Here is a 22,589-nt window from a genome sequence, read left to right on the forward strand (position 1 = left end):
TTGTAATCACAAAGACATTTAGTCTGAGTTGACAGATGTGTCTGAAGTCAAAGTTTTTGTGTCTGTTTGCAAGAGAGAGATAGATAGTAGATTCATGACTGAATGCGCATAGCTAGAAATAAACATTTTAGAAAAGTCATTATGTGGTGCTCGGTGTTGATATTGTAGCTACAAATAAATGAAAATATGGACACTGAGAAGAGTAAAGTTTTTTTTACACTACAGCAGGTTTAAGACATCATTTGAGTAGTTGGTCCTTTGCATGTGGTCCAGGCTGAAATGTGTGTGAAAAGAATGTAGCTGCTTCACCTCCCAATGTGTATGTTTGAGTGATCTAGGATCTAGGATCCTTCAGTCAAGCTATGGAAACACTAATGTAGGCCTCATGATGGCAAAGGGAGGAAAAGTCAGGGAAGTCATCATAAGTCAGGATTCATGGTCTGGGAACCAAGAAAGTTAGAATGAAACTTAGTGCCAATTCTTCTAGTCAATCTTGAAATATTTAATCACATACATGAAAACTTTGACCTGCAGGAAATACTAGATGAAAGGTCAGGAGATGAACAACGTCATCAGGATCATGCATTAGAACCAAATTTCACTTAAAGAGAAACACCTCAACTTCATGGAACTAAAAGAAAAAAACAGGACATCATAGAAATTAAGCTTCAGACCTTTATCTGTACTGTTTGATATTTCAGGTGCATGCCAGAAAACCAAATGAATGTAGTGTTGCTGACTGGAAAAATAATAATGGCACGTTAAAGTTAAATCCTTGTTTTCACTAAAGGATTCTTCTCTTGTGTGAAGAGAATGGAGAAACAAATGAACATACTGTATCTATGACAGACATCGGAGAAGTTTCCATTGGCCACAAAGAAATACAAAACATAGGCAGAAAACATTTGGCAACTTTTTAATATTGACTACTAACCCCTCCTCTGTGTCTGTGTGTTTCTGGGCTTGGAAGCACTTGAATACAAAGTTCAGTGAATTGTTCTGGCAGTGCAGCTCGTGTGTAATGACTTCTGACAGCAGTGGAGACAAACTGAAGAGCATGTCTGTCTCTGAAGGAGTATTTACAAATACACTCTTGGGAACTACATTCCATTTCTGGAAACCCTATTACATTTGTTAAAGTTGCAATAAACTGCTGCAGCAAAAGGATGCATATCTGAATGTATCCTCTTGAAACTAATGGACAACAAGACGGTAAAGAAAACTGTAAAGGGCTTAAATTTGCCCCTACAGGCTGAGACGTTTGGTATAAAAGAGAAAAAATGTAAGTGATGTATTAGAGTAATTTAAGAGGTCCAGTAAGGGGGGAGAGCAGCTGCCTGCTCCATCATACAGAGCCGCTGGCTCCACTGAATCTGGCCGTTGTTTTTATCTGGCTGGCGTCCAGCACTGATGGGATTTTGGTTCTGCTATGCATTACGAAAAACCAAAAGTAAGTGTGGCCAGGGTTTGTGCTTTAGTTTGTTTTCACTTGTTGAAAAGAGAGCTTTGTACAGACTTGTGTTTCACTGTAGCTCTAAAGAGAAAAACCCAAACTCTAAGCAAAAAGTACAAAATATGTAGAATGTCCCCAGCAGTGACACAGCAGCCTTATTTATACATATCTCTCTGCTGAGTACTGTCTTCGGGTTCGGCTGACGTCGGTTCTTTGTAGTTAATGGGGACCCTTGACCAGTTCCCCATTTGGGCTTTCTCTATCCACCCCTTTGATGTTGCCCTTAATTGAATCTGCAGTCACCCTGTTGCTCTGGTATGCCAGCTGTATGAGAGGGAGTGAGGTGGGTGTTCGATTTGTTTGGCTAAGGGACTCTTCGGCACTTGTCCCGACTCTTCTCTAATCTCTCTAATTGGAATCGGGGGCGTCTGAGGGTCTCCCCCGGAAAGCTGCCAGATCTTTGTGGGTCACAGCGCGGTGATGTGACGGGGTCAGGACAACGAAGTGGTTTTCTTTCTTGGTTCTGTTGGCCTCAAATGATCCATTCTGTATCCTTCCCTGCTGGCCTCATGCTCACTGTTTGTTTACACGCCTTGCCTGTGATTGCAGTTGCTATTCACACTTCTTTTTCTCGTTAAGTGTTACTGTTAGGAAATAGGAAATACCCTTCACCAAAAGGTAAAGCACCTGGTCATTTCCACACCACAGCTTGCTCACACTTGTAAAAAATGAGCAGTAAAAAAAATACCAAATGTGTTAGTGTGAAGGCCTCTGGTATTTTTCCAGCTCCCCATGTGGAGACGATGGCTCTTTCAGCTGGCATGCCTTTAATGGTGTGTGTTAATGTGTCTGTGCGCTGTTGATATGTATGTTGTGCCAGAGTTAGAAGACTTGTTATGTTTCATGGGGGAAAGTGTAAAACAGGAGCTCTGCGTGTGTTGTAACAGCTGCTGCTGCTCCCTGCAGACAGGAAGACCACAAAATCCAAGGGTTTTGTAAATAGTTAATACAATTACTACAACACTTTTTTTATAGAATCACACCACAGTACTTACAAAATTTAAAATACAGAGAATATAACTCTATTTCAACACACAAAACAAACTGAGTCTCCAGTCCAGAACAGCTTTAGGATCATTTGGATTAGGGCTGGAAGATATGGCCAAAAATGAGTCAGTCCATATCCACAATAAATGTCACAGATTTTTCCTCCTGAGTGAAGGTTTTTCTGGGCAGAGAATTGGAGATAGCAAAATATGACACCCCCTCGCTGTGCTCAGACAATTCATAAGCATTATATATCGAATGGCCTATAAATTGGACTTTTTATAGCTATTTATTAAAACTATATTGTGATCATTATTCATTTTTATATATTGTTTGCATAGGGTAATATGTTAGTTCATTTTATTTTATTTTCTATTTTATTCTGTATTATTCTTTTACATGTTCTCTTGTCTGCCTCATTCTGATGATCTGCTGCTGTAAGCAGTGATTCTCCCCAGCGTTGGATCAATAAAGTTTATCTCTTATCTTACTGTTTTATTGCACTGTCCTACTTTAGGCCTCATAAATTATTTGGGCTGTTTTTCAAGTCTGGGCCTACTAATAAATATCTGAATGTTCAAATGTGTTGTCCCATAAAACACAAAGAAGCCAATAAACCACAGTGACATTTCAAGTCGTTTTTTATTAAGTAAATAAAAAAGTAAGGTAGCAGAAATCTCCTTGTTTTTCTAACTTTATACAAATGTGTATGAAGAATGATGTTGCAGATATAAATAAACAGTCATGCAGATGAATAAATAAAACCGTACATACAATAAACCAAATGATTATATTTAATATAATACAAAGGAGATAAAAGAAAAGTATAAGGGGAGACAGTTTCTTATTGCTCATTGAAAAGTTCACTGCACATTTGAACAGATTTGTTACTTTTTTAGTGTCTATAAGTTGTAAAGTCTTGATATTTTCTTTAAATTTACTTAGAAATCCTGTAAATTTGTTTACCATCTACATTTATGGATGTGAAATTAACCCTACAGAATCGTTTATAATGAAGTCAGTGTTATAATTCTCATCTTTGAAATGTGTAATAATTATTTGAACAGTCACATTTCGCAGTAAGATTCAAACAATATACAATCTTTTAATCCAGTCCATAAAGTAAATGAATCGATACAATAGTCAAATAATGCATCAATTATTCTGTATCATCGTTGAAAATCTTACATTTGTTTTCAATATCAATAAAATTGGAGAGAAATGGATTAGTTGGATATTTATTGTGTTTAATTCTTCTCTCATATAAAATACATGCTTATTGTTGCATTTAGTGTTTAGAACATCAGCTCCACACATGATCAGGAGCCACTCTATTCTCTACTTAATGGAATAAACCATCAGGAGGAAATCTCTCTGTTATACCTCGGTTTAAAAACAGAAGCTTGCGTCACTGGTCTCGTGTGACGAGAGAATCACAACAGTGTGACGGACCAATGGGACGTGGTTGTGGCAGTAATCATCCCATCACTACACAGCCCTCATCACAAAGCGGCGGAGCTCAGAGTGGAGGAGGAGGAGGAGGAGGTCTGCAGCAGAGAGCGGATGAGTGACTTCGGGACACTTCTGGAGGACTTTGGGGAAGTCTTTGCGTCTTTTAGCGGACATGTTGAAGTCTGGACAACTTTGCTCGTCTTTCTGGTTTCTTAACGACACATAGAAATCTGAAGCGAGCGGATCCGAACATGACTGGCTCCGTGCGGCCACCCTCGATGAGCCGCTGCTTACTTTGTGGCGCCTCAGTCACTCCAAGTCACCAACTGAGACATGATAACAATCAAGGAGTAACGCGCTTTTTACGCAGCGTCGTGGACTTACAGAAGTCCATATGAAGTTGGACAGTTTTAATATTCATTCTTCCTGGAAATGGCAGGTCGTGCCATTTTGATGGAGCGGGCAGCGGTGTTGATCTGCAGCGTGTTCATCCTAACCATCGGTCTCTGTGTCGGATCTCCCAACCACAGCCGCCGGCTGGTCTGCTGGAAAGCCATCCTCAAATGCCATGGAGAGCCGGAGTGCCATTACGCGTATGATCAGTACCTCTACGCCTGCGCTTCTGTCCTCAACGGGGAGCGCAAGAAGTGCCCCAGCCACTGTATATCATCCCTGATCCAGCTCAACCTCACCCACAGCGGTCCGGCTCTGGAGGACTGCGACTGCGCCCTGGACCCGGTGTGCAGGGGCACCAAGCAAGCCATCGAGCCGTGCCTGCCGCGGACCAGCACCCTGGGCTGCACCGAGGCCCGGCGGCAGTGCGAGACGGACCCGGCCTGCAGCTCCGCCATGAGGGATTATTTATTTCACTGTCGGAAACTTTTCGGAGGGGAGAGGTGCTCTGACGGCTGCCGCAGGGTGATCGCCAACATGCGCTCCATACCCAAAGCGCAGCAGCTGGACACATGCGTGTGCGACGGCGCGGAGAGGAACATCTGCGAGTACATAAAGGTCAGCATGAAAACTTTCTGCTACGACCCCGGCGACAGGTTCGCGGGAAGCGGCTTCTCGGACACTGAGGACGATACAGAGGATGACTACATGGACCAGGTGGATTATCAATATGTGGAAAACTCCAGTGACTCCACACTTTGTCAGAGTGTGCTGCAAGTCCTGACCACCATCTTGGTTTTAACCATATTATTGTGAAAAGCTGCTGCCATCCAGGGCAACTACAGTCAGTGTTGTTCATTGTGAAGTCGACTCGCTTCTCTAGGATCTGCTTTGTTGTAACCAGACACTTTTGTCAATACACTTAAAATTAGGTTGTTAAATTCCACATATCTGCACAAATTTATATAAGTCAAGGCATTTGCTGTTTAATTGCTCATGTCAGAATCATGCAAATGACAGTTTATAGAACATGGAGTCTCTTTGTTATGTTATCAGTTGCAATTTCAAAAATGTGTCATTTGGTAAAGTTGGAGGAGCCTATTTTTGTATGTAGTCAATATAAGGATATATTGTACAGTATATTGTGTAAAATAATTGTTTTGTCAAAATGTTTGTATATGTGATTTAAGATTTGCACTGTAGGTGAAGAGCCGAGTCCCATGTCTTACTGCATTATAACCAGAGGAAGGAAGCATCATATGTGTAAAAGTGCCTAAAAGCATAATGTTGTTCTTTTTATTCACCATTAAGTGACGGGCTGTGAAAGCAGCTCTCTCCACAATCCAGTCATTAAAAACCCAAAAGTGACACACAGCTAGTAAAACCCTGTGGATGTCTAACATCTGGACAAAAGAAGCTCTTCAGAGTGAATGTCTTGACCTTGTGAACATGGATGTTTGCAGAAGGTTTAATCTGTTTGTTCCTGGAAACTGTTCAAAGGTGAGAGAAAGGTATAAACTCCTCCTCTCTGGGATTTGCAGCACAAATGGAGCTGAGAATCTTTTGGTCACCTTCACCCTGTATATCTCATTATAAAGACACTCCTCTGAATGTACGTGCACATTAAATAAATACGTTTTAAAATAATTTAAAACTTTTATTCTGTCTTGATTCCTTTTTGAAAATCCAGACTTCACAGTTTCAGTTTATGCTAGTTCATTTACACACACGTTTGTATTGAATGTGTCAACTTAAAATAAGTATTTACCTTGTGTCATTGAAACTCCAGCAATGTCAGAGCCTTACAGAGATGTTCAACATATTTGCATGCAGCAGCCTTATTTATTTATCTGAACCATGTGTCCCATTGTGAATGTAAAACATCTGGCAAGAGTCCTTACCCACAATGACTCTTTGGCTGCATCCATCAAATATGTTTTCATTTTAAAACAGCAATTTAAATCTAAAATGTTCTCATCCACATGAGCTTCTAGCTCTGCATAGAACCCTGTCCATATTAACAAACCTATATCATGTGATCAAATATGTAGGCTAGTATGTGGGTAAACAGGAAGCAGATTGCCTACTCTGGAGTTGGTTGCTTGGTTACAGAAAATATTGCGAATGAGAAAAAACAGAGTGGGGACACTAGGTGTTTAAAACATTTTTTATTCACTCTAATAAGAACTAATCAGAAAGTGAATGTGGGTGACTGCATCATCGTTTTCAAATATCTTTGTTTTAGATGTTCACAAAATGCAGAGTATTGTGCACGGCTGGTTTAAACGTGGCAGCAGTAATGTGTCTTAACACTAAAATGTACTAGCGTGGATGTAGCCTTTGAGTCACAGTTCCTCTGATATTCTTGGTAGGCAGATTTACCTACATTACCTAAGTGCACGTACTACACAGAACAGGTTGTATTCCTCGGAGCAACTCAAAATCCAATGTTACCCACTTGAAATATTATAATTCACCAGATTAAGGGTTTAGTAGTTTCACCATGACTGTTATAATAAGTTTGGTTACTCCAACTAGCAATACAGGCCTTGATTTGTGGTGACAGTGTGTGGTTGACAAGAAAAATGAACTACATTTGTATAATTTGTAATAATATACTGTAGGGAACATTCATTTGTTATGAGTTGGTCGTCTCTAACAAAAAAAACGGTGTCCACTCCTTCATTTGTGATAATGGGTCTTGAAAGCATTGATGGCAGCCATATTGCTTTTCAAGGCAAAGCGATTGGCCCTCCAGCCCATTGATTGGAAGAGAAGTCGAGTGGCACCTCTATTATGGAGATGCAAAACACACAATGGTGCTGCGGCACAATGTGAGGGCACTTCATTCACACTGTTCCTCTGTCCCCCTCTTCAGGGAGTGGGGGAGTGCGGGAGGAGGCGGCTGTGCCAGAGGAGGACGGAGTTATGTGAGAAAGTTCAGGGTTATTGCTTCGTCTAATATTCTCTCCACAACTTTCATTTGTGCAACAAGTATTTATTTTATATCTGTATGTTTAGTTGTTTTATCGTCTCTCTGAGGCTGTCAGGATATCTCCCTTTATCGTAGTTTGGCTTTCGGTTTCGTCACAACATGACTTGACTCTGAAAAACAAACAAGCTTAAAAAGAACTATACCCTAAATAATAAATCCTTCGATGACAGTGAGTGTTAGAAAAAAAGACAAACGAAGTGATGTGATGAAGCCATTTCTGGGCCTTTTGTTGTGAGAAGCAAAAGGCCTGACACTGTCCCTTTAAGAGAGCAGGCCCCTGCTCCAGCCATTAATAATTGTAATGCCTTTTTATTATTGTTAGGGATAATGAAGGGATGAGAGTCATATGGGGGCCCCAGACCATACTTTGCCCTGAATTTTTTTCAATTAACTTTTGGCACCAGAGAAAAATGGGAATGTTGTGTGTTTTTTTTCATGCGGAAATAGAAAAAAGTCAACTGGGGCCTTTGGTGCCGGGACTAGAAGCTCATTAAAATTGCCTCATCATAACTCAAACTGTTGCCCGGCCTACGTCCCCTCTGCTGCACCTGAATCCTCTGTCCTCTAGGTTACACTGAGGAAAAGCAAACAAGCCATAACATAAACTTTAGACAATATTAACTCAGAACAGTGATGTGACCACGTTACTTTTATAAATTGACTTCTGGTGTAAAGTAACAAACTGAATAACCAACTTAATCTCAACATAAATGTTTGGGGGGTCAAATTATCTCGTCAGACATTGTCCCTTAGTTCCGTTGGCATCACAGGCAGCAAATTAACTCCCTTCCTCAAAGTCCGAGTGGAACGTTGCAAGACATTTTTAAAACAGCTCGGCCACCAGACCGACTTATTCTTGGTGAGGACATTTGGAAACTCCCGCTCCTGGAATAAAGAGAACTGCTTCTAATTCAGTTCTGCTCATGTAAACCCAAAGAGACTTGCAGGGTGAACAGAGAAGACAAAGTTAGATTTACATGATGAGAGCAAAACCATTTTCTCCGCAACCTGATATAAATATATACTTACATGCAGCTGAGAGAAACATGTAACTCCGTCAGAAGGCCACTTTCATCCAAACAGCAAAATAATAATGTCTTGACTTTTGCGGATGCTGTGATGTGTGATCTTAGCTTTTGATTTCTTGAGCTGAACTCATTCCAAAAGCTAAAAGAATCAGCTGATTTATCTTTTAGTCCATCATTGATGTTTGTTTGAGTTATTGTCAAGGAAATATCAAATCTTTGCTGATCCTGATTTCTAGGGCTACATCCACAGAACTTTCTTTCGAATACGCATGAACTCTGTTCCGGATACGAGTCGACACAACTCCGGGATTTTAGAGTTGCTAAAACAGGAACGTTTGGAAACCCTGCTAGTTCTGTTTTTAGTTGGAAAACTCTGCCGCTATCTTTTAATATGAACAGGCAGAAACTGAGATTTTTGGAAATGACGATGTAGACACTCACAGCCACTTGCTGATTGAATCTTTTCGGTCACATTACCTTCCCTGATTAGTAAGACTCCAATCACATCACCCCCTTCAGGAAGAAAACCAGCGGCACTCACCTCGGCTTCCAGTGTAGAACATGGATCATCAATCACAAGCATGGCTGCTGACTTTGCTAACAGCTGTTGTGCAGTTAAATTTCTACATTTTATAATGTTGCAACTGAATTGGAGCTGTTAGTCAAGCAATCTCTGACAATTCTGCTTCTAACAATATCAATAGCTTCTGTCAAATATCTTTCAGGTGTTAGACTTTTAGTTGGAAGTGTTAATAAGTGTCCATAAATCAAAAACAAACGTAGAAAACACTTGACAATAATAAAATAAAGTTTGTTGCAGCTCTACTATATTTAAATTGATAAAATCCCCCTGCTGGCAGCTGTAAAGGATTTATCTATAGGTATAAACTAATATTAACTATCCAAACATCCAAGTGTACGTTTCAGTAAGGGTTTTTTTTGTTGCTCATACATATTTCTTTTCTTTCCTGAAGGGAGGATTGTGTTACTACTGTTTTCAAAAGCTACATTGTTCTTATCATGTCACTAGATTGGGCGTACACAGTTCAGCTTTGACTATAAGTAAACAAACTTGAGCAAGAGCAAAGTGCAATGTGTGAACCCCAGAGACTCACAATAATTGGAGGTTGGGGGGTGGATTTGAAGTGGGTATTTGTGTCCCCAGCTTTAGAGAGGTGGGAAAGGTGGAGGAGGGGCTGATTTATGATTGGGGCTTAATGGGGGAAGGGTCTGGTTTGGGAGAAGGGCTGCGCTGGGCCTGAATGTCAGGGATTTCAAGGCTGTCTGATTAATGATGCAAAGAGGAGAATACTTAATCGGCCAATCAGAGCAGGTTCTCTCTACCCGCAAAGGCAGGACAGCGATTGTCCTTCAGTGGCCTCCCCTGTTTCCCCCCTGCAGGCCAACCAAAGAGCAGTGGTGCAAAGTTTTCATGGAGTGAGAGAAGAGGAGGAGGAGGAGGAGGACACAAAACATAGCTGACGAGGGGCATAACTTCATTTCCACGGTGCTGGGACAGCTGTGTGGAGTAATCTGCCGTAGCAGCCCTCTGAAACTTCAATGCCTTTAGTGACCCGGGGAAGTGGGGAGGGGGCAGCTCCTACTGTGAGCAGGCATTTAGTAGTGCGAGGGGGCTCCTTTCACACCCTTCTAAGGGCTTTTGTTAACAAAAATATCCCTTACCTCTTCCTCGCTGAAAGCAGGGACTATATGTTTATGAGATGAGATGACAATGGGCCGCACTTTGAAAGCAAGCTCAGTTTCCTACAGACTGTGAGAAACAAGTCTCAAAGTAAGGAGTTCTGGGAGTTAAGTTATAACTCAGTGGAATGATCTGCATTTTCTCAATTTATTTTTCTCCAAACATGCTTCATTAAAGTGTGAAGAGCACATCTTTGAATGTTTGTAAGGCAGAAACAAATCAACATGAAGTAATGTGAAGTCTAGGTGGTTCTACTAAGCACATAGAAGGTACAATATTTATTTGGTATTGAAGATTTTCAAATTGAATTTGTCTGAATTGGAAAATGTGCTCTCATGAAAATAGAACTTGTTATATGCCAGCGTCTTGAGTTTCTTGGATATTTAGGCCTCAAATCTCCCCTTGGTCCTCAGTTTTTAGTGTGAGCTAATATTAGTAAAAAGACAATCAGGCAGTCAATCGATGAAGAGGGGTTCATTATTTCACGCTAACTGTTCCGTTGAAGGCTGGAGGAAGAACAAAACATTTTAGGCTAAGATAATGGCCTGAGCCTGGGTTTCTGTCTGCAGTGAATGGGGTCTCCCAAGAGCTCAATAAGGTTCCAAAGTTTTACTCCATTATGCTGACATCCCAAAGGCCAGGGGCCACCACCCCCAGTGGTTACTTCTCAAGCATGCATTTATCACCCCCCACAACACACACACATAGGACTTTAGGACTTTAACTCCACGCTATTTAAGAGTTGTTATTCCCAGAAAACTTGCTGAAAGAGGAATAAGTGATAAATGAATCAGGATGACCTAAACTGATGAGGTCTTTTTTAACTATTGTTTATTGAAAATAGATAATTTAACAAAGCCCTACTCGATGATACACACTATACAAACACCCTGCATTCAGTCGTGGTGCGCTATATGTTACTATCCTCTCAGAAGTCTTTCTTTTATTAAAATCTGTTGAAGATTTTTAAAATCCATCCACTCATCCATACTGCTTATCCTACAGAGTTGGGGGTGGGGGCAAATCCAGTTGACGTGGGTGAGGGGGGCAGGGGGGATTAGATTTTTTATTAAAGATCACAAATAATTCAGAGTCTCATTTAACATAGGTAGAAATTACACACTTTTTTTATCATGGCAAATTCCTCTTTAAAGGTCTCCGTCCCAAATACTGTGCCAGGCTGTAGTAGTAGCAGTAAACTGGCTGCTGGGTCACTTAACCTAAATGTTATGTTAAATGTTATTTACTAGGTTAATGTTAAATGTTATGTTAAATGTGTTATGTTAAATGTGTTATGTTAAATGTGTTATGTTAAATGTGTTATGTTAAATGTTATATGTTACTATGTTATATGTCATATGTTATTATATATATTTTCTTTTTATTTTTTTATTTTGTATTTTTATTTTTATCTTGTATTTCCCGTCTACTGCGTAGATGTTGCCTGCCATGTCACAAGAATTTCACTGCTCTGATGACGCTAAGTTATTTGGTGCATGTGACAATAAACTTTGATTTGATTTGATTTGACTTACTGCTGTTTACTTTACGGGGCCTCCTCTGGCACAAGGATCTGCAGTCATGCCTGCAGTGTTGGTGCTAAATGACTGAGTCTAAGTCTGAGAGCAAACACACAATCAAAGGCTATTAAGCTGAGCCAATATGCAAGGCAGCCTTTTTGCCCATTGTGAGGGCAAATCAGTCAGTGTTAATTATTCTTATCAGTAATGATTAGAAGAGGTTAAACACACTTCTACAAAAAGAGAAGAAATCAATATAACAATAAAAAAACATCAAGTGGGTTGTAGGGTTGTAGAGTGAGGATGAACAGTCATGTGGAGACTCGTCTTTAAAGCTGCTTAGTCCAGACATTTTCCTGAAACTTTCCAGAGTGGTTGTAAGTGACAATGCAAATGTGAATCAGTGGCTGCAGACATTTTTTGGAGCTTGTCTTGCCAGCCCCCTGGTAAAATGTCCACAGAATGTCCGAGTGAGCCCATGTAAGAATAGCACATGATTAACGCAAAAGTCAACCTTAAAAGAAACCAAATAATTCCGAATGACAAATGACCATGTTAGATCCATGTTGTGTTCATACCCATCTACGTATGTGGTTGGTACCATGCATACAAGTTCATGTCTGAAAATGAAAAGTGTTGTAATGTCACCATGACAGTGAGCAGACATGCAAATGAATATGTAACATTATTTATTATTGATCAGGAATAATTAACTTTGGCAATTTTTCCTACTTCCAAAAGCTTTTGAATTATTTAAAATTTATGCTGCCATGTTACATGGCCAATTTGCCAGTAGAGGGTGCACAAAGTTCTACAAAAAGCAATAATCTGCAAAGCAAATTCACCACAGAAGAAGAGCATTAACAATTAGCGTTAAGATTTATTTTGGACCAAAATAACTTGAATCATTTGCCTTGTCATGTGTTAAATCCTTGCAATTTGCATTTGAACAAATATACTAATGTACTAATGTATTTCTGTTCCCATAATTCATCATATACACCATATATTTCAACTGTCATAGCATTTATGAGTACCATGTGTTTTTTCACACGTACATGTGTGAAGGAGTTTTCAGCAACAAAGGGAAACAGAACACACATAGACTGTCTTCATATAATATGATCTTTATGTTCAGTTTACGTCTAACACCTTAATCTCTGATCTCTGTCCTCCAGTTATCCACTTCTCCCTTCACCCATTCGGCGTCTGCTCATCTGGTTCTTGTTTGCACGGCACAGCCAGCTGGAATGCGTCTGTGCTTTTAAAGATGAGTTATTAGCCCATTAATACACACTGCAGCCTGCACCATGTTCAGTGAACTACAGCTGAAAGACACACAGTTTGGTTTTGGTGTGAAAAAGCCAAAGTTCTTTTGGATCTATGTCTTAATCTGCATTATCTATTAACAACCTCAAGGTGGTACTGTTCTCCATATTCTCTATAGAGAGTGTGTGTGTGTGTGTGTGTGTGTGTGTGTGTGTGTGTGTGTGTGTGTGTGTGTGTGTGTTTTCATGTACTTATATATTTGTAAGGACCATTTTAAGCATAGACCCAACACTGAGTGAGGATATTTTGACTGGTCCTCCCTTTTTCAAAGGCTTATTGAGGGTTAAGATCTGGTTTTAGGGTTAGGTTTAGATTATGGTTAGGGTAAGGGGCAAGGGAATGTATTATGTCAGTGAGTGTCCTCACTAAGATAGAAGTGCGAACATGTGTGTGTGTGTGTGTGTGTCTGTGTCAGAGAGAGTGAGAAGCTGGCCATCTTCCTGTTCAGCAGAATTCATCACTGTTGGTGTCGCCCCTGCAGTTAGCGTCCGGGAGTCCATCTGTGTTGCAGTTGCGTGCCCTGGTGCGTTTCCCTCCGCTACAGCTGGACCACGCCGACCAGCACGACCAGTTACCTTCATGATTAACAGTTGGTCTCGTACCTGCAAAAACATCATGTCCAAATCAACTCAGAAAAATAAAAAGCAATATAAGTGGCGTTGGTTGTATGTTGGCATCCTGCATGCTTTGACTTATCCTCTTCCTACCTGCGTGTTGAGCTTTATCGCCCTTGAAATTCTGGCAGCCCATGCCCTCAAACAGGAAAGAGCACAGACACATGCACTTTCCATCGAGCATGGCCAGGGTACCTCCATTATGGCAGGGCTTACACTTGCACACGTTATACTCTGCTACATAGTCTGCTGTAGCTCGTTTCAGGTTGGCTATCCTGGAGTTAGCGCCAGGCATTTCTAATGGGATCAACATGTAGATGGGCTCTGGCTGCCAAAAACAACAGAATATGGGCATTAGTTCACTCGCCATTACACTGTGACGGAAAAAAACATATTACATCATCACACAATTGTATGATTTTAATAAGACTAAAGTCATGTTTTCAGCCATGAGCTCTAAAGAATTGGTTCACTAGAAGCTCTGTGAGGCTGTACTAAGAACAGGTTTGAGCAAAATGCTTATAACATGCAGTTGGCCCATAATTTTGACCATTTACTCCTTAGAATAATAACATTTGATAATTAGCAGTTAGCAATCATTACAACTGAATCTGATCAGAATCATGAACCAAAATATTGGATGAAGAAAGGTTTTTACCCCAATCATGAAAAGTGAGAGTGACCCAGAGTTTTACAAATCCTCTTTGAACAGGACATGAATGTCTGAATTGAAATGTATGGAAATCTATCCTATAGTTGTTGGAAAAATTCATTAAAAACATCAAATGTCAGCTTCCCCAGAAGTCATTAGGATCCATCCTATGGAAAACAAGAATACTGATACAACATTTCCTATACAGCTCATCAGTTGTTGAAATGTTTCCCACTGGCGGACTGACACAACATTGTTATCATTACGTGACACTTTGCCGATCAACAGGTCTTACCTCACTGTATAGCAGCGCTGGGGCATTAGTGATGGTCCGTGCCCAGTTCTGATACGTAGGGAGGTCCATCACCCCATCCCGGTTTAATTTAGCTCTCATAGTGACGGCACTTTCTAGAGTGCCTCCTTTGACTGATGTCATCACCTTGTCCACCACAGCCTTTCCATGAATACTTCCTGTACGCCAGCAGCATAGCAACCTTTAGTGACTTAGAACTATTGGAACATTTGTGTAATTTTGTACATAAACTCATCACAGTGTCTGTCTTCTAAGGAAAGTAGATTGTTTTTAAAGTCTATCTTTTTACGAGCGTCCCAAGGTTATAAAATTGGGATACAGCAAATGCTTTGCAGAGATAAGGATAAAACTACAGTACCAAATCCTACACAAAGATATCTGCATTATGCCCATTACATTTTTCCAACTCAGACACTATTGATGCCTCATATTCAACTTTAGTACAGGGGCTGTGGATTTCATAGGGTTATTATGCTACAAAGGCATCGTTTCATAGAAAAATGTGGCCAGGAGGAATGATTATGAGATTTTTTTTTACAGTATATATATATATATATATATATATATATGTATATAGTGTGCAAGTATTGTACTTAGATAGGCTTGACAAATCCTATAATTCAGAGTGTAATCTTGAGAAACAGGGAAAGCAGACCTTCTTCTTTCGTTGTCACGTCATCACAATCCTTTTTGCCAACGTTTCCTTTTGCGAGTTCGTCAAAATCTGCTGTGATGCCAATTTTGATGCACTCTTGAATCTTTCTCTCCGTCAGATCTGCAAGAATCAAAAAGTAAAGATGAGTACATGTTTATCACTTTATCAAGTTTAACAACATAAAAATGAGCTGAGCATTTGAAAACACACATACTTTTTGCCTTGATGGTGTCCTGGTTAAGGACATAGATCAACTCATATTCACCGCCAGACTTTCCGTTTTTTGTGTAGTGAGTTCCATAGTCTTCCAGGAAGGCGAAGTAAATACCCTTCTCATACTCCAAGGGTAAAGTGTTGATGTGCGCAAGGAATTCATCAGCCACTTTGAGGTCACGAGACCTCATCCTGTAGGTGCTCAGTTGTACTCTGCCTTTCACCCGCATGAAGCTTTTGTTCTGAGAGTGTAGGACAGAGTTATTCACGAAGCGTTCTTGCATTAAGCAATTTGTCTTTCTCTAGTTTGCTTAATGGGGCTGAACTGTTATAATCTGCTCTGTCAATGAATTGTCCCTGGCTGACATTTACCTTAATGGTGCTGTACTCTGTGACCTCCTTGATCATAGTTTTCTTCTCATACTCGACATTTAAATCCAACTTTGCAGACGATTTGGACATGGACTCTTCACTCAGTTTGAATTTGAAGGAAAGTCCGGCATCAACTTTCACCGTCATCTCTTTCAGTATTTCCCTCAGAAGGCTGTGTGTGTCTTCGTAGATTTCTCTAGAAACAGTCTCCTCCGCCAGAGTCTGGAAAAGCCAGTTTTAGAAACATCACTGACATTATATTCATCACCGTTTAAATCACATACATGTAATAAATCCATTCTCAGATGGAAAGGAAAAACATGGTTGCAGCTAACCTCATAGTTCAGCACACCAACATTCCAGGGAAGCCTGTCGCGCGTCGCACTGTTTGGATTATTCACTATTTGGCATCTTCCGTTGAAGTAGTCATTATTGAAGGGGTTCATACGAGGATCTGATCCCAAGATGTTGATTCTGGATTATGGACACAACAGCCAGTTAATACAGGAGTACACATTATTTTATTTGTACTCAAAGCATTAGTTGGAATTATTCCCTTTGCCAAGGAGGTTATGTTTTCACCCCTGTCTGCTTGTTCTTAAGCAAGATTATACAAAAACTATTTGTTAGATTACCATTCAAATGTGTTGATGTTGTATACGTCAGGAAAGAGATCCAGATCAAGGGGGGATCCTTAATTAATTGGTTTTCACTTTCTTTAACATTGTAAGGTCATAATTCTTGGATCTCAATGAAAAAATCTGGCAGGTTAGAGGACTAATATTTATCATTATGTACAATTTGGTGCAGATACAAATAAATAATAAATCTGAATCTGAATGTGGCCTCATTATGGGACTTTTGGACCTTGGCAGAGATATGAACTCCACTGAGTGGAATTCTAGTTGAGAAAGGAATATATCTTCTTTTATTAGTTTATTATCTTTGACCATAAAAAATAAATCCCACATTTTTTAAGAGCAACTCAAATACAATGAGGTATCAACTGTGGCTGCTTTTCTGCTTACAGTCATGACTTGACCCAGTACATTATACTGATTCTGATAACTCACTCTTACCCGTATCCTGCAGTTCTGCCTTGCTCATTGTTTTCCAGGACCGCCGACTTACATGGTTTGTTAGTAGGATCACAGTCCTCATCTGATCCATCTTCACAGTCATAGTCTCCATTGCACATTAGTCTCTTTTTAATGCAAGAACCTGTTCAGATGACATCAGATGGAGGTTAAATTGATGGAGTCTAATACATCAAAGGGAGATCTACTGTGGGAGAGTGTAAGTACCTGATTCACACTGGAACTCTGAGTCCAAGCACTGAGGGGGCGGTGGTCGAGCACATTCTGTATCTGCTGTACAGTGCTCCCTGTCCCCGAGTGATCCCTGGCACGACTCACCTCCGAACTGGCCAAACACTTCCACGGTTCGAGAACGTCTCTGTGGCATTGAGAGGAGAATGGTTTGAAATATGAAGGGCATTGACAAACTGTATAATAGATTTTGTAAAAGTTGATTTTCTTCATTTTTTATTTGTGATCATTGATACAAATTTTGCACAAGAGGCACAGAGAAAACACTATGTGTTGTTTTTTCTTTGGCTTTCTTGTCCAGATAAGGAAATCTTACTGGCAGACGGACTGAAGTATTTTCTGAGGACGGATAACATCTTAAGCAAAGTATTTATTCTCAATACCAGTTGTATCAGGGAGACTAGGCCGATGAGGTGGACAGAAAGTTAACAAGTTCATGGTTGTATACCATGACCAAATCTGACCTTGACACAAATATAGTTAAGTTTATTAAAATGGATCTCAATCAAGATTTAAATGTAATTTAACCACATCAAATAACACAATTACCTATTGTGTTACTTTTCTCTAGATTTAGCTTCTGCCTTACTTATGAGGCATAACATACAGAAATACTAAGCTGCTAAAACATTAACATTTATTTATTTGTATAACTAAACTTGACCAGGTTTCCCTTGTCAAAGAGATGTTTCTATTCCCTCTGCACTACCCTGGTTAAATAAAGGCAATTAAATAAATACATATGAATATTTTTCAAATACAGGAAAAACAAAAAACGTAATTTACTTTGCCCACTTTTGCTCATTACTTAATTCTTCATATCAATAGTTTTTTAGCTAAAGTTTCATCATAAGGGCCTAATTAGTCTACATGGTAAATATCTGTATTGTAAGAAAGTCCGATTCTGGTCATAACTCAGTTTTGACTAAATATGCCATAACTGTATTTTACCTTTATAAGGCAGTTGGTTACATACTCACTGGTGGACTTCTCTGATTAGACTAAGTTAAAATTTGAGTTTTGCAGTCTTGGCATTCAAAACTGTTCCAATGATCTCACCCTGGTGTTTGTGCACGGATCACATAAACTCCACTGTGACCAGAGGCCCCATCTACAGTTCACTCCTGGTGGATCAGGAAGCTCCACTGCCCTGAAATACACACATTAGATAAAAAGAACTAAGATCCAGAGTTTGATTAAAAAACAACATCCTTATATGTCTCATATGTTAAGGCTTGATTGAAGCAGGACATATACATACATTCCTTCCCCAAGAAGTGCCAGAGTCAGACACAGGCCACAGAAGCCCAGCTGGAGAACGACCTCAGTCCTCATGATGAACCTTTGAAAAGATAAATGGTGTTGAGTGTCTGTTCTCTTTTAAGCTGCGGCTCTGTCAATGATTATCCAACTGTGGAAAGTCAATAGTTTGGATTTCAGGTGCAGTGACATTGATTCAGTGTTTGGAAATTCCTTAACATGAGTACTGTGTTTGTTTGGAGTGAAACGTTTTACTCATCCAGTCTGTATGTTTTGTTTTTCACAGCAAAGCCTCTTCAAGAACATTAGATTATGTAAAAGTGATGATTCATCTGTTATCATTGACCCTGCAAGTTTTAAAATTGCATTTGTCTGCAGGGAAAAGTTGGACAAAATTAAAGAAATGGCTTCAATTAATAACACACAAGTGAATTCAGTTTGTTCAACTGAAAGTTATATTAACACGGTTGCTAACTTTAATTTGGAAAAACTCAAAACGCTCATGTATTGTTTTTAGTTCGAGAACACTTGTCTTGATTGCAGACAATTTGTTCATTTCTGTGTTCCCCAGATGGTGCAATCATTTTGGCTAGTTTACCGCACAGCAGAGCAAATATTTGCAGGAAAAGGTTTTTGACTGTTGTAATACTTTGACAAGATATATCCATGGTGTATTTAGGTCATCATCAGAAGTTGGGGAAGTGAATGGTAGGACGTTCAAAACTCAACCTGGTTGATCTATTTGCCCACATTCATGATATTTAAGAAATTGTAACATGAATGGGGTTTTCTTGACTCTGATTAGAAGTGTATGTACTGACCTGCTATGCTTTGTCCACAAGATGGCAACATTGAACAGACCATTAGTATTGGTGTCTTGTGTCCACGTCTTATAGTCTCACACTGTTTATGTATCTTGAGTGAAGCAAAACACAGACACAGAGACTATAATTATAACATGTAGTCGAGTGCATGTTTTCACTAATGTGGCTCTGTACCAGGTCAAAAACACTTTTCTTATGTAAATATATCAAAACAAGCCTTGAGTCATTTACAGGAAGTTTTAAACTGTTGCACCTAATGATCTGTCATGTGATCTCGGAGGCTGTTGCTGAGTCTGCACTAGTTTGTTCTTCAAAAGGAAGCAGTGCAGTGTGTGTAAATGACAAAAAAAAAGGGAAACTTCTCCGAATAGGCATTACTGGATTTAAATGTAGACAGGATTTTTTTACGGTTATGATCAAACTAGCTAATTGTTCATGATCAGGTGAGTCTTGATTCATGGATACAGGAAAACAGCAGTGTGGACAAGCCGACAAATATCCACTTTTATCCATCTGAGAGAGTGTGAAGCTGAGAATACTCAGCATGTTGACGTATATTTTCTGCTGACTTAAATAAACACAGTCAGACTATTCCCTGATGTCTCCAAAGTCAATGTGGGGCCTGCCCTGTCCTCGTTTTTTCGCTCTATCTCTGAGCAGAGCTGGGGTAGACTGGGGGCTATGTGGTCATGGCCTGCTGGAGGGGCACAAATATGTGCTGAAGTCACCACTTTTAAGAGGTTCGGCAGTTTCCTCCCAGCTTTTTCAGGAAACCAGAGGGTAGGTAAGGTGCTTGGCCAATATTTCTCCTGACTAGAAAGACTTCCTGTTTTTGGGGGGGAGGGGGTGTTGGCTGGAACTGTGTGGAAACACTCAAAGAGTCTTGTTTTACTGTAATTTACACACTATATCCCTTCGAATCTTGTCATCATGTACAACCGAATATGATGACGTTGCTTCCTGCGCCGCCACTTGTGCTCCAGCTATCTGTATTTTTAGACTGAAATGGACAGGAGCCATGATGGCAGCTGAGAGTTAAAAAAACAGAGAGGATAAAAATCTAAGACTACCTCAATTATGGACTGGAGATAAGTGGCTATCTTAGGTTCTGGCTGTGGTGGCAGCTGGTTCCAGGAATCACGCCCAAAATGCTTTATGTTTGGATTGTGGCCTTCCTGTCATAAACGAGGGAAAGGACACTTCCCATTAGATTGTCTCAGTCAGCATTCTGTCATAATAATAAGTCCTCTCATGTGCCATCTGTAATCTGACTCTTGATGAAGGGTGCCCCAAACTTCTCCCCGTCCTCCCAGAATCCCTGCTGGAATGAAACGAAAATCCACATGAGTAAGTAGAACATGACCTGACCTCCTGTATCCACATGTGTGGTTTTGCTGGATGTTGCGCTGATCTAAACTGACGATGAATCACATGCCGAAGAACAAGGAACCAAGAAACCTTAACGTCATTAGACAGTCATGCAATGGTATGATACACATCACTGAAAGGATGATTTGAACATTCTCCAAATCTGAGTAACAGAAAAGTATATGCTGATCACTACTCTAACTGAATGATCAATAAAAACATGTGGAACAACTGAAATTCCAAAGAACACCATAAAAGGTTGTGAAAAAGATAGTTCCCTTGCTTGGTGACTGTAGGGGAAAACAGACTCTCTCATCTCGTGAATTATCTGGTTTCTGTGGGGCTCATCTCCAACAAAACCAGCCTCAGTCAGCAGAACACAGGATACAAAGCCAGGAAGAGCGTCCTTCCTCTGTCCCAATCCCTCTCGTTTCTTAACTCTCATCCCACAGCACACTGTTCATCTCTTTAACATCACACACTAAGGGTTTTTGTTTGCTCAAAGAAAATCATCAGTTTGCTGTGTCTGAGGTGCCAGAACTATGCAAATATGATGAGGCTCTGGGTTGAAGATGTGATTGTCACGTCTGGCTGCTGTCACGTCGTGGTTTGCGTCTGACACGGCTTCAGTTTTACGGCATCAACAGGTTGACGTATGGTGGCAGAGATGTCGTCTGCGAAATAAAACAGCATTCGTGTTCATTTCTCATCATTTTGGGTTGAAGACTAAGAGGTAGAGAGCTTGTGAAATGAGATTGAAGAAATACGGCTCAGTAGCTTCCTTTGAATCAAAGCTCAAAACATACATTTATCCTACTGCCTCCCCTGATTTGACCTAATTATGGTTTTATCATTGTGTTGGGTGGCTTAAATATCTGTCTCACGTCTAGTGTTTTTATTGACAGTTTTTTTTATGTTGTGTGTTTTTATTTGTGACGCACTGTGTAACTTTATTTTGAGAAATGCTTGACAATTCAAAATATAATTATTATTACTGTACTGTATTATTGTTTTTCTTTTTATTATAGATACAAATAAATCTTTGTGTATAACAATAAATAAAATCATAAATCTGTGTATATGAGAAGTAGCCTAGTAAGCCCATTAAGGGTTACATTAGGGTCATTAAGGATTCTGTTGCTCCTCATGATGTCAGTAATAATATACACATATTTCATTAATGAACAAAACACACCACAGCATCAGCCGTTATCTTGGGATTACAGCTTATGCAGAATATATGTATACATATATACTCATTTTAAAGTCCTCTGTAATTCACTGTGATGCGGCGGCTCACCATAATAATAAAAACAAGCACATTTAGTGAAGTGAAACCAGTTCACAGGAAGAAGCCACATTGACATCATTACTCATGTCGGTGCACATCTCAGTGTTTATGTTTACTCTAGCTATTACATACGGGTCTTGTGTGTGTTGTTTTGCATTTTCTGTCCATAAAGTGTGACTTTTTTTGTCCTTCTAATCGTGCCAACCCCCGTTCACACAAACCAAACAGTTCCTCTCATCATTATCCAGAATAAACATCCATTGGTGCTTCAGCAAACGCGACACAAAACACATCCTGGGTGACCTGAGGATTTTCCCTATGGGAAAGTCATTATTAAACGGCACCTGGTGTTTAGAACAGCAAATAGAAAAACTGTCATTACAAGCCCCATTCATTTCGTGGCCCATTCATTTCATGGCGTGGTAAATGGCGAAATGGACGTTTATATTGAGGAAGCTGATGACCCATTTTCAGTCATCAGTTGAGTGTAACAGGACGAGTTTACGGCAGAGGAAATGTAGAGCCTGCTCTTTCAAAAAGAGATGTGTCAGCAGCAGTGGAGCTTTCCTCGCTCACTTCGGTTCTTCCTACCCCTCACCCCTACAATTCATTTTAAGATACTTATTGAACTCCATGTTTAGCTGTTACCCTGGTTTTAGTTTAACAATTTGAATGTCACCCAGTGTTGTGGAAGAGGAAGGTGGGATATCCTCATAGATTTCCTTCTAGAAAATCCTGCCACACGAGTTGAGCAACAATGGCTCTGTGCTCCCTCTCAGT

At 40.0% G+C, this 22,589-nt stretch overlaps 2 protein-coding genes across 2 annotated transcripts; one reads left to right on the plus strand and one right to left on the minus strand.

Annotated features, from left to right (window-relative positions):
- The first annotated feature begins 3,966 nt into the window (after positions 1 to 3,966).
- On the plus strand, positions 3,967 to 5,999 carry gas1b (growth arrest-specific 1b). Its single transcript, XM_020081986.2, has one exon. It carries the CDS (start codon positions 4,385 to 4,387, stop codon positions 5,159 to 5,161), a length of 777 nt encoding a protein of 258 aa, XP_019937545.1. The 5' UTR covers positions 3,967 to 4,384; the 3' UTR covers positions 5,162 to 5,999.
- Positions 6,000 to 12,701: 6,702 nt separating this feature from the next.
- On the minus strand, positions 12,702 to 18,462 carry c9 (complement component 9). Its single transcript, XM_020081991.2, has 11 exons — positions 18,328 to 18,462; positions 18,126 to 18,216; positions 17,043 to 17,193; positions 16,818 to 16,959; positions 16,074 to 16,212; positions 15,739 to 15,960; positions 15,368 to 15,608; positions 15,154 to 15,273; positions 14,481 to 14,656; positions 13,627 to 13,861; positions 12,702 to 13,521 (listed from the first exon to the last, which is right to left on the minus strand). The coding sequence occupies exons 1-11, from the start codon at positions 18,399 to 18,401 to the stop codon at positions 13,364 to 13,366; spliced, it is 1,749 nt and encodes a 582-aa protein (XP_019937550.2). The 5' UTR covers positions 18,402 to 18,462; the 3' UTR covers positions 12,702 to 13,363.
- Between the last annotated feature and the right edge of the window lie 4,127 nt (positions 18,463 to 22,589).

Source organism: Paralichthys olivaceus, chromosome 18 (genome assembly GCF_024713975.1).
Source record: "Paralichthys olivaceus isolate ysfri-2021 chromosome 18, ASM2471397v2, whole genome shotgun sequence".
In the NCBI taxonomy this organism is placed as follows: Eukaryota; Metazoa; Chordata; class Actinopteri; order Pleuronectiformes; family Paralichthyidae; genus Paralichthys; species Paralichthys olivaceus.

Coding starts and splice junctions, on each gene's coding strand:
- c9 (XM_020081991.2), bottom strand. CDS start 18,401: ATGAGGACTGAGGTCGTTCTCCAGCTGGGCTTCTGTGGCCTGTGTCTG. Junction 16,213..16,817: donor GGCAGAACTGCAGGATACGG/GTAAGAGTGAGT, acceptor TCCATAATCCAG/AATCAACATCTTGGGATCAG. Junction 15,609..15,738: donor CAGAGTACAGCACCATTAAG/GTAAATGTCAGC, acceptor CTACACTCTCAG/AACAAAAGCTTCATGCGGGT.
- gas1b (XM_020081986.2), top strand. CDS start 4,385: ATGGCAGGTCGTGCCATTTTGATGGAGCGGGCAGCGGTGTTGATCTGC.